At 47.9% G+C, this 11729-nt stretch overlaps 1 protein-coding gene across 3 annotated transcripts in view; it reads right to left on the reverse strand.

Moving 5' to 3' along the window:
* LOC114602651 (tetraspanin-15-like) overlaps positions 1-9645 on the reverse strand; it is a 90944-nt gene extending 81299 nt beyond the window's left edge. The window contains exon 1 of one of the 3 annotated variants that reach the window (XM_077931231.1): positions 9413-9645. In XM_077931231.1, the coding sequence (XP_077787357.1) occupies positions 9413-9496 (84 nt within the window). In that variant the 5' untranslated portion in view covers positions 9497-9645. The remainder of the gene's footprint in view (positions 1-9412) is intronic. The other 2 variants (XM_077931232.1, XM_028741106.2) reach the window with 2 other exon arrangements.
* Positions 9646-11729: the final 2084 nt, after the last annotated feature.

The raw sequence follows: 11729 nt of genomic DNA on the forward strand, positions 1-11729 counted from the left end.
GGAGACATGGCCCCAAACCGTCACCCCTCTTTAAACTGCCGGGTGTTCAGGCAAACACCTGAACAAGGCCACAATGGCTGTAACTCGGACTCATGCTAGGCTTGAAGGTGAGTGCTGCTGCCAGATGGAGAGGCCACCTATCTGCCACATATCCTTCTAAGTGTCCAATCTGGTAGCTGCTTTGGGTTGGAGGAGGAAATTCCTAGGAGTTTATCTCAGTGAAGACCTTACTTGGAAAATAAATACAACCCAGGTGGTTAAGAAAGCCCAACAGAGACTCCATCTCATCAGAGTATTGCGGAAGAACAATGTCAATCAACATTTGATGATCTCCTTCTACCGGTCCACAATAGAAAGTGTCCTTTCATACTGCATCACAGTGTGGTACGCTGGTTTGACATCAACTGATAGGAAGTGCCTACAGAGGGTGGTGAATACTGCACAGGATATTATGGGCTGTCCCATGAATCCGCTGGATGAAATAGCAGAAGAACGTTGCCTCAGGAGAGTGAGGAAAATTCTCAGGGATGATTTACACCCTGGCCAGCACTTTTTTGATCTCCTGCCCTTGAGCAGAAGATATAGAAGAATGATTAGCCGCACCAACAGGGTAAAGAACAGCTTCTATCCATGGGCTGTTAGGTTGCTGAATGAAAAGATAACAACAGGGCAACTGACTTTTGGGTTTGGTGGGTGTGCGTTAGTAAACGAGGGGAATTAAGACTAAGAGAGCTGAGTTGGGGGAGCTCGTGTAATCACACTGTATACAAGTTGTACAAGTGACAATAAAGTATTTCAATATCAATTTCAATCTCCACTAAGCATTCAATCTGGTGGCTGCTTCGGGTTGGACGAGGAAAAGCAAACGGAAAAACTTAATGGCTCAGTCCAGACCAAATAGCATGGGGCTATGGTAACCTTGGGGCATGGCAGCCTCCACTTCTGATTGTGGATGTCTAGGCTGGGGTATGCAACGAGGGCCAGGGGGTCCAAGGATCACATCTCACCTCAGCCACAAAGCTCACTATGTGGCCTTGGGACAGACGGGGCCCCCTCAGCCACGTTTCCTGCACAGGGTCACTGTGAAGGCAAGACTGACTGGGAGCCCCAACCCATCCACTCTGAAGCACCTTGGAGGGAGGGCCGAATGAAAACACAACGAGGAAGAAAATGACTCTGAAGCTCATAGCTGGGGCTGGCCTGCTTCTTTTCCCACAAACCTCCTCCCTGCCTTAGATTTTCTACAGCGGAACTTTTCTACGATGTGAATTTAATTAGTGCTCGGCTGTCAGAAGAACGATTTGGAAGATGTTGCTTCTCCCGGCACACACTCCATTATACTACTCCTCATAAAAGTTTGCCAGTAAACCCTCCATAATTGCACAGCAGTTGCACAGAGATCTTCTTTTATGTATTTCAAAACAGAAGTTGCAGCAGCCTTCCAAGTCAGGAGATATATCACATTCATGACAAGATGCAGGCCTGCAGCAGCTTTCAATTTCCCTTGTCGCAAAATGGCAACGTCTATGAAATTAACCAATCAACATCTACCTGGTTCTGGAAAGCCATCCTGTTTAGCAACCTGAGCTGTTGATGTTGCTGCTTGTCGTTCTCAAGTTTTGATTGTATCTGTTGTATTTCTATGATATTGACAGCCATCTTAGGAGGCCTATGCCCACCCAACGGTGGCACATTAATAGTTTTATAAATAAAAATAAAACACAACTGTAAGGCTTATCCAAAAGCCCAGAATTCAGAATCATATGAACATCTTTTAAAAAACACTGTTAAAGCCACTAAAAAGTTGCCTAACCCAAACTTCACAGTTGCTATTGAAAATCACTCAAGTAAAATTAAACTGTACATACAATTTTAAATGCATGATAACCAAGCATTGTGTGCCAGGGGTGGAGAAGAAGAGTAAAGAAGAGAAGAGAAGATGGATTTTTTTTGCTGTCAGGGGTCCTTGCTCTTAGCTAGCTGCATGGCAGGCAGCTGATTCAGCAGATGAAGCTTTTCTGCCTCAAGGTCAGAAAATGAGCTGTATCTGCTGAATTTCTGCCTGCCTCATAGGTCAGTGGGGAAACAACAGCTTGATGGCTTCCGACCATTAATATCAACAGAGCTACTACAATGCGGTAGCTCATATGTAGCTGATACAGCTGTTCAGAGTAGAATTATGTTCAAACGCCTTTTGTTGAGTTACCTTCCATTCCAAGCAACTTCCTGGTTCACAGTTCAGTCTCTAGGCCACAACACAACACAACACAACACATATGCAGCCACTACAGATACTTTGCTGCATTCCTGAAGGAAATGCAAACCAACCTTGCAGAGCTCTGTACAGATGAGACCGGGGCTAGGGCTGGTGAAGTGAACTTTCCACGTTCTCAGCTTCCCAGTTTGATAGATTGCCTCTATTTCTTTCTGAATACACATGTGCACACATGCATTCTCCCTCACCCTCAGTATTTAACTCTGGCAATCTCAAATGGTTTTTAAAAAGCCTTTCCTGTCAGCCACTCACAAGCTCTTTAGCCACCTTCCTTGCTTTCAAGCAGCAGCAATTAAGATCCAGGGTAGGAGGGTTTGCTCCCCAGGCACCTCCACTCATTGGAAATGCTGCAGCTTAAAGTTGCCAGCAAGCACAAGTGGATCCACTGCCTCACAGGAAAGTCCTCTTCTTGAATGCTACAGGCCTGCCCAAAGTTTTCCTCGGACGTCTTCCCCAAGAATTAAGCAGCATTGTACTATAATCAGCAGCAGTCATCTGTGAAGAGGAAAAAGCAAGCAAGTTCCTTCCCACAGCGCCTGCATGGGGCATTCATCTCCTTAATAATAATAATAATAATAATAAACCAGGGTGGATTTGATTTAAATCAAATTGATTTAAATCACAATTTAAATCACTAGTCAGTAAGACTTGATTTAAATCATTTTTTTACAGAAATACTCGTTCTTGCTGGTATAATCTTAATATTTACAACCAGATCTAGGTTTCATTTTTGGAATAATAAATTTCCAGAGTAGTTTCTACAGTTATATCAAAAATTACTGATTTGGCTATACTGTTAGAAATACATAGACAAATAATTATGAAATTATTGTCAGGTTTAATAAGTTAACTGTTTGTATTTGGACAACTTTTCTGCTGTACTTTGTTGGAAGGAGAAAAATAATAATTTCCTTAATAACAATATAAACAATTTATTTAACTAAAACAAAAACATTATAGCATATGTATCCATATTTGTTAACTGATGTGATTAAACGGGATTTTTAGAAAACCAAACAAACCTTAAACTGAGTTTTAGCACACATGAAAAACGTAAAACAAATCCTTATTTCCTGATGAATAGCCTTTGGGGTATAATGTAACTTAAATAGAAAACTATCTTTAGAAAGATTTTCCCTCCCAAAGCATTTTATTTTAAAAATCCAATTTAAATTTTAAAAAAATCTGATTTAAATAAAAAATCTGATTTTTTTTGTTTTTAATTTTCTAATTTTTTTAAATTTTCTAAAAAATCATTGATTTTTATCCACCCTCCATAAAACCTTATCCCTTCCTAGGGATGAGCAAACATGTCATTTTCAATTTCTCATTCTTCTAATCTTAAGTTCAGCCTTTCACATTGCCACAACAGTTAGCAATCGTACAGCACAGTCACAACTTAGGCAACGGTTCTGTCCAAGAACCATATATGCCATATAAGCAGAAACGCATATGTTGTTTTTCCCAGTAGTGATGTATGGAAGTGAGAGCTGGACCATAAATAAGGCTGATCACCAAAGAATTGATGCTTTTGATTTCTGGTGCTGGAGGAAACTCTGGAGAGTCCCATGGACTGCAAGAAGATCAAACCTATCCATTCTTCAGGAAATCAGCCCTGAGTGCTCACTGGAAGGACAGATCCTGAAGCTGAGGCTCCAGTACTTTGGCCACCTCATGAGAAGAGAAGACTCCCTGGAAAAGACTCTGCTGTTGGGAAAGATGGAGGGCACAAGGAGAAGGGGATGACAGAGGACGAGATGGTGGGACAGTGTTCTTGAAGCTACTAAGATGAGTTTGACCAAACTGCGGGAGGCAGTGGAAGACAGGAGTGCCTGGCGTGCTCTGGTCCATGGGGTCACGAAGAGGCGGACACGACTAAACGACTAAACAACAGCAGCAGCAGCAGCAGATAGCCGCCTCGGCTCTAAATACTTCTCTGTTGCAGTTTCTCACCACACTGAATCCTCAGAATCACTTTGTCCAATAAAGCAGATCCATTCCATTATTCACGAAGTCGCAGAATGTGAATGTTACAAAGCCAGCTGAGAGAGAAAAGGCACCTTGACACGTTCCGAAGTACAGATAGCTTCTTCAGGTAACCAATCAGGCAGTGAAGCAGGCCCATGTATCCGTGGTACAACATCATTCTCATTTACTTCGACTAAAGGATTCAATAAGATTGAATGGGACCTGAATAGAATTTTCTCTTGAGGCAATACATTCCTCATGGAGCAGATTTCAACATTCAACTACAGCTCAAGGTACAAGTAGAATTATTAGGAGCGATCACAAAGAAGTACAGCATTTACTCAAAGGCTTCTGTTCCACTCCTTACCCGCATCCTTTCATGAAGTTCATGCAGACAAGCCTGTCATACTATTAAGCTTTGTACTATTAACAAAAGCTTCTTTGTCACCCATCCATATCAAGCAGTGACATGAATAACGGCATACAGCTGGTTTTACTGAACAGTGAGCTTCCGAAGAATACCTCACTCTTGCAAGAAACAAGAGACTTGCAATTTACAGAGAAATGTTCAGAGGCAGCCTTCCTGACAAGGAGGGCGCGACACCAGTTACTCTACATACCACTACCAGCTCACCTCCAAAGTTTTTACAGTCTCAACCACCAGTGCACTGATTTATAACTGAAGTGATCAGCCGGCAGGCGTGAAGCCACCTCTGTGCCTGGACTGAACCACTTCAGTTTGCAGGGGAACAAATGCGTGTTTGGATACGTTCTGCTTGTGGGCATCCCATGGGCATCTGGTTGACTGTGGGAACAGAGCACTGGCCTGAGTGGGCTCTTCTAGTGCTCTTATGCTCATCTGCGTGAGACAAGCAGGTCAGGGAGAAAGACTAGCCTATCCGTCTTCCAAAATGCTCGCTTCCTCAATTTGTACCCATGGTGGCTGGAGGTAATGGGAGTCATAATCCAAAGCATCTAGGAGGCACCAGGCTGCCTGAATTACACCAACCTTGCAAAGGTGGGGCAGTTAAGCTAGCAGGAAAAAAGCAGGGAGGGCAGGTCCACCTTCCAGGCCAGAAGCCAAGGAGGTGATGAGCCTCAACAGCTTCTGAAGGAAACAAGCTTGCTCAGCACCTCTTGACAGAGTCACCTCTCTGCCTCTTCAGCCCTACCAGACTCATCAGACAAAGGAAGAGGTGATGTTCCCACTGTGGAAGGACGTGTGGATCCAGAATTGGCCTCCACAGTCACTTACAGACTCATTGTTAAACCCGTGTTTATGGAAGACAATCTTACTCAGCTACGAGCGATCGCCAGAGGAGGCGGAGGAGGCGGAGGAGAGGCCAAGTGCTTTAGCCCAGTGCTCCCTTGTTAATTTATGGAATAGTCCAGATGACTTCTTGATTTATGGAGGAACAGCTTCAGGGGCTCAAACCTATGGGGAGCCATGACCCTTCTCCATCTGTAATCCCTGATGTGCAGCCCTCATCTGTAGGGCCAGCAGCAAAGGGCAATCAAAAGGAGGAAGAGGAAGGAAAGACTCCCCTATGAAGAAAGGTTGAAGCATTTGGGACATTTTAGAGAAAAGGTGAGTAAGAGGTGACATGAAATAAGTTTTTCAAACTATGCATGGCATGGAGAAAGTGGAGAGAGCAAAGTTCTGCTCCCACTCTTGCAACACTAGAAATTGGGGACATCCAACAAAGCTGAACGTTGGGAATTTCAGGCCAGATACAACCAAGTTCTCCTTCATGCAGCACAGAGTTGAACTACAGACCTCACTCCCTCAGGATGGCCACCAACTTAAATGGCTTTAAGGGCTACCTGTGGCTGAAGCCGGGATGACTATGCTCTGTTCCCACAGATGGAGGAAGTAACACTTCCCATGACAAGTTGCTGAAAACCACAAGAGGGGACCGTGCTTGGATCTTGTTTGTGGGTTTCCCACAGGTACCTGGTTAGCCACCACGAGAGCAGGATGCTGGACTAGATGGGTTCTTGGCTTGATTTCGTTCTTATGTTCAGTGAGGAGGAAAATGCACTCCACACCTGATCAGAGGCCATTTATCCTTTGCCCTGGCATTGAAACTGGCACCGGGGGCAGAGGCAGAGAAAGGTGGGTGTGGTCCACCCCAGGTGCCATCGCTGCCCCGCCCCCAACACTTGCCATGGTTGGCGTACCCCCAGGAGGCGCACAGCGGTTGGTGCACCACCAGGATGTTCCCCCTGCATCCTTGGGACGCTCGCCCCGCCTCCATGGGCGGCCAGCCCCGCCCCAGGGTGCATGCTGCTCCAGGTGCGGGAGCAGCTAGCTCCACCTCTGAGCGGGGATAAACTTTGGTAAAATTCTAGTGCAAATTAGATCCTGGGCTTTCTTTACCAAAATCTTTGGCAAAGAAAATTCCCCTCCTTTGATAGCTCCAGTTGCCAGAAGGAGGTGTACAAGACACCATCCAACCACCTTAGGGACTCCACTCTGATTTACATTATGTGAAGCAAAACCCAAATGTTGCAGTATGGTCTGAACATACACAAAGTTAGGCATAATTTTCTCGGCCAGTCTGTCGTTCTTCCCCAACAACTGGTACTCAGGATACTGCCCCTGTACTCAGTTCCTTTTAGCAAAACGTCCCATGAATTTTAAAACTTTTTCAAGCTCTCTAAGCCAGTGGCCATCAACACAGCTTAAGGCGGCAAATTCCACAAGTTATTTATGTATTGTCTAAAGAGGGAATGGTAGTTGCACCATTGTTTTAATTACAGTTCCCTAGGCAAGGTGGATGGGACGCGGGTGGCGCTGTGGGTAAAAGCCTCAGCGCCTAGGGCTTGCCGATCGAAAGGTCGGCGGTTCGGATCCCCGCGGCGGGGTGCGCTCCCGTTGCTCAGTCCCAGCGCCTGCCAACCTAGCAGTTCGAAAGCACCCCCGGGTGCAAGTAGATAAATAGGGGCCGCTTACTAGTGGGAAGGTAAACGGCGTTTCTGTGTGCTGTGCTGGCTCGCCAGATGCAGCTTTGTCACACTGGCCATGTGACCCGGAAGTGTCTCCGGACAGCGCTGGCCCCCGGCCTCTTGAGTGAGATGGGCGCACAACCCCAGAGTCTGGCAAGACTGGCCCGTACGGGCAGGGGTACCTTTACCTTTACCTTTAGGCAAGGTGGAGGGACGCGGGTGGCGCTGTGGGTAAAAGCCTCAGCGCCTAGGGCTTGCCGATCGAAAGGTTGGCGGTTCGAATCCCCGCAGTGGGGTGCGCTCCCGTTGCTCAGTCCCAGCGCCTGCCAACCTAGCAGTTCGAAAGCACCTCCGGGTGCAAGTAGATAAATAGGGACCGCTTACTAGCAGGAAGGTAAACGGCATTTCCGTGTGCAGCTCTGGTTCGCCAGAGCAGCGATGTCACGCTGGCCACGTGACCCGGAAGTGTCTCCGGACAGCGCTGGCCCCCGGCCTATAGAGTGAGATGGGCACACAACCCTAGAGTCTGTCAAGACTGGCCCATACGGGCAGGGGTAGCTTTACCTTAGGCAAGGTGGGGCTGTTCTCCCACAAGAGCACACATGTTCAGTCAGAGGCTCAACTGCCTAACAATCAGTCTAAGCTTTTTCCTGCCAGCCTTGACTGGGGTTTGTTGTTTACCTGTGTGGGGACCTGGAGATCTGAGTCATGACCAAACTGCATTTTTACTGGAGGTTACATTGGTGCATTTTATTATCGTGCCCTCTCTGATATCACATGGTGATGAAAGGTGAATTAGAAAATACAATAAATAAATAAAAATAAGGATGAACAGCTTTCCTTATAATGAGCTGGGAAAAGGTGTTAGTGGAGGGGGCAAAAATGTGGCCAGCAGATCAAAGAGTAACTCATTTATTACAAAATACATTTTTTTTGGTGGACGTGCAGGGTAATCCTGAGTTGCAGGAATATATGCACACACCTGTATATGTGTATAATAAAGGAAGGGCCAGAACGCAGAGGTAGAGCATGCAGAAGGCGCCTACACTTCACAGGGAGGGCTGGAATAGACATAGCGCCACTTCCAGTGAGTGTGGACAATGCTGTGCTAAACACATCCGGTGGTCAACTTTGGGGTGTTCACATCAGCATCTTGAAATGCAGTGAGGTCATTTCCTCCTGCTGTGCTTCAAGCCACATCTGCATGGCACTGTTCACATCAGAGAAGGGGTGGGCAAGTATTCACTGGGTGCACATGGGCTTTTTGGTTCCCCTGCCCTTGCATGCCCCCCCCCCAAATCCTATTCAATAAGCTATCATCTGCATAAGCAGGACAGCTGTTAGGGTATGTTCAGATTACTGCTTATACCACATACAGTTTTCTAGTTAGATTGCACCTGGGGTTTTTTTTTTGGGGGGGGGGGTGAGGAGAAACCACATCAGGCAGCTGTATTTTCCAGGAAGCAACAGGATCCTTCTGGCTTGTGACTAATGTCATGTAAATGCAGCCGCCAAAAACATTCCTGTTTGTATCTTTCTCATAAAGAGCTCCAGCTGGTGATGCGTAATTCTCCTCCTCCCCATTTTATCCTCAAAACAACCCTGTGAAGTAGGCGAGGTGGGCAGGGAGTGACCGGCCCAAAGGGAGCTTGACGGCAGGAGGGGGTTTCGCCAGTAACACAGAACGTGGACATCTTTCTGCTTCAGTTTATTGCTGATGTTGAGCTTTGAAAAACGTTTCAAATGGCTGTTAACCGTTTCTACCAATAATGTTATCGCTTTATTCTTGTCTGCAAAACAATCCAACAGTATATAATTCTAAATAACCAGAGAAAATCACCGCGGCTTCCAAGCCAGCCGTGGGAACGCACTGGCTACGAGCGATCTAAGGCGGCTTCTTCTCTTCTGCTCCGACACGGTGGGGGCCGAGGGGGGAGCAGCGGCGCCAGAGGCCCGCAGACACGATGCTCGAAGATGCAGAGTCCAGAAACCAAACCCCCGGGGGGCTGAGAGGCGGCGGCGGGGGGCGCATATACAGCAAAGCACCCACCCCCCCGCTGCAGGCTGCAATGGAGGAGCGGCCTGCCCGAGACAAAGGGCTGGGTTTGGTCCCCGCCCGGCGCGGCGCTGAGCGGCCCTGGGGAGCCACGAGGCGGCGGCGGAGGAGGAGGAGGAGGAGGAGGGCGAGAGCCGCCCGGAGCCCGGCGCCGAGTCACCTACCGAGAAGAGGGTGGCGTACGCCGAGAGCGCGAACTTGAGGCAGTAGTAGTAGACCAGCGAGTCTCGCCAGCCCTCGCCGCCCATGGCTCCGCCGGCGCGCCTTTCCTGGGGAGGCCGGCCAGCGGCGCGCCTCCATCCAGCCGGGAAAGGGACCTGGGTCGCCGCCGCCGCCGCCCCCTCGCCCCCGCCGGCAGGTGCCGCTCCACTTTCTCTTTCGCCTCGGCAGCGGCGCGCCCCTCCCACTTCCGCCCCGCAAAAGTGAAAGCAATTAAAGGGCCCGGCGCAGCGGGTCTCTGGGCTCCCTTGCGCCCTTGGCCCTGAAGGCGCTGTGTCTGCGCTACCCGCCAAAATATGCCTTTGTGGCGCAGAGTGAGAAGGACCGGAAGCTTCTCTCCCCATGAAGCGCACACAAAAATCAAGTTGTGTTTTGTGCCCCCTGGAACTTTCAAGGGTTGCCTGCGTTTAGCATTTCAATTTTGATACCAAGGATCGTTGCGCGTGTTCTGTGTCGCTCCCACCACCACAGGGCTTCAGCTACACTTTTATCCTGCTGGCAGGCGCAAATTTGTGACCCGCTCTGCGCTTCACGTGTAGATGCTCAGAGAAAAATGTCTAAATGTGAATGGCTCCATAGGGCAAAGGGCCTTTATGTTGGAGGCTGTCAGGGATGGTATTAGCTATGTTCCTTCCTGATGGGAAAATTCCCACTAGAAGGCCACAGAATTATCTTCAAGCAGCAAGTGAATACAATGTGTCAGTTGAAGATGGTTGCAAAAAGTCTGTGCTAGAACAGCCACATCTTCCCACCTATTTCCTGGGTTCATAGTTACATAAGAAGCTGCCTTCCAGCAAGTCAGACCATGATCCTTAAAGCTCAGTGTCATTTGCCAAGTGGCTAAATCAGCAAAATGCTAAAGCCCTAAGCTATGTCAGCTTTAAGGGGCCCCATAGCACTGCCCTCCCTAAAATGTGCAAGAAAGGACAATGAAAATAGCAACTGAATGGCAAGAATGATCTAGCTGCAGGAGAAAGATAGAAAGATAGATAGAGGGAGGGAGAGATTTAAAAATGCAATATGACAAATGATTGTGAAGCCATTAGATATTTATTTCTCCTATCAGAGCAATAATGTCTGTTTTAGAGCCTATTTTCCCTGCTTTTTTACTTTTTACTTTTTAATGAATCATGTAAGGCTTTCAGGGAGGAGGTGTATTTAGATGCCCTTCGTAGTCTGATGGCCTAAACAATAGATTATTTCCCTTTCCCATAAATCTAGTACTACTGGCAGTAGCTGCAGAAGGTCCTGGGACAGAGGTCCTTCCGAGCCCAACTTGGAGATTCTACAGCTTGAACCTGGCACCTTCTGCATGCCAAGCAAGGCACCCTCCACCAAGCTTTGCCCCTGGACTTTTCCCCTACAGGAAACAAGGCACTGGTAGTACTGAGTATGCTGCAAAGGCATGAGAAACTCAGATTCCATTTTTATGTGTATGTCATGTTCTCTAAGGGACGCGGGTGGCGCTGTGGGTTAAAGCCTCAGCGCCTAGGACTTGCCGATCGAAAGGTCGGCGGTTCGAATCCCCGCGGCGGGGTGCGCTCCCGTTGTTCGGTCCCAGCGCCTGCCAACCTAGCAGTTCGAAAGCACCCCCGGGTGCAAGTAGATAAATAGGGACCGCTTACTGGCGGGAAGGTAAACGGCGTTCCGTGTGCTGCGCTGGCTCGCCAGATGCAGCGATGTCACGCTGGCCACGTGACCCGGAAGTGTCTGCGGACAGCGCTGGCTCCCGGCCTATAGAGTGAGATGAGCGCACAACCCTAGAGTCTGGCAAGACTGGCCTGTATGGGCAGGGGTACCTTTACCTTTTTTACATGTTCTCTAACAAATCAGAACTGGTTAAAGAACACGAAGCAGAAAGCAGCAATAAACAAACATTTCTCATAATGCCATCATTATGTACCATCAGCAGTCAGTATTGCAACCTGGGCTTTTCAACATAGAATCATAGAATCACAGAGTTGGAAGGGACTCCAAGGGTCATCTAGTCCAACCTCCTGCAATGCAGGAAACTCAGCTAAAGGATCCATGGCAGATGGCCAACCTCTGCTTAGAAACCTCCAAGAAAGGAGAGTCTACAACCTCCCGAGGGAGACCATTTCACTGTCGAACGGCTCTTACTGTCAGAAAGTTTTTCTAAATGTTTAGTCAGAACCTCCTTTCTTGGAGCTTGAAGCCATTGGTTCGAGTCCTACCTTCCAGAGCAGGAGAAAACAAGCTTGCTCCATCTTCCATGTGACAGCCCTTAAGATCAGGCTTCCT

The sequence above is a fragment of the Podarcis muralis genome, chromosome 7, assembly GCF_964188315.1.
Source record: "Podarcis muralis chromosome 7, rPodMur119.hap1.1, whole genome shotgun sequence".
Lineage (NCBI taxonomy): Eukaryota > Metazoa > Chordata > Lepidosauria > Squamata > Lacertidae > Podarcis > Podarcis muralis.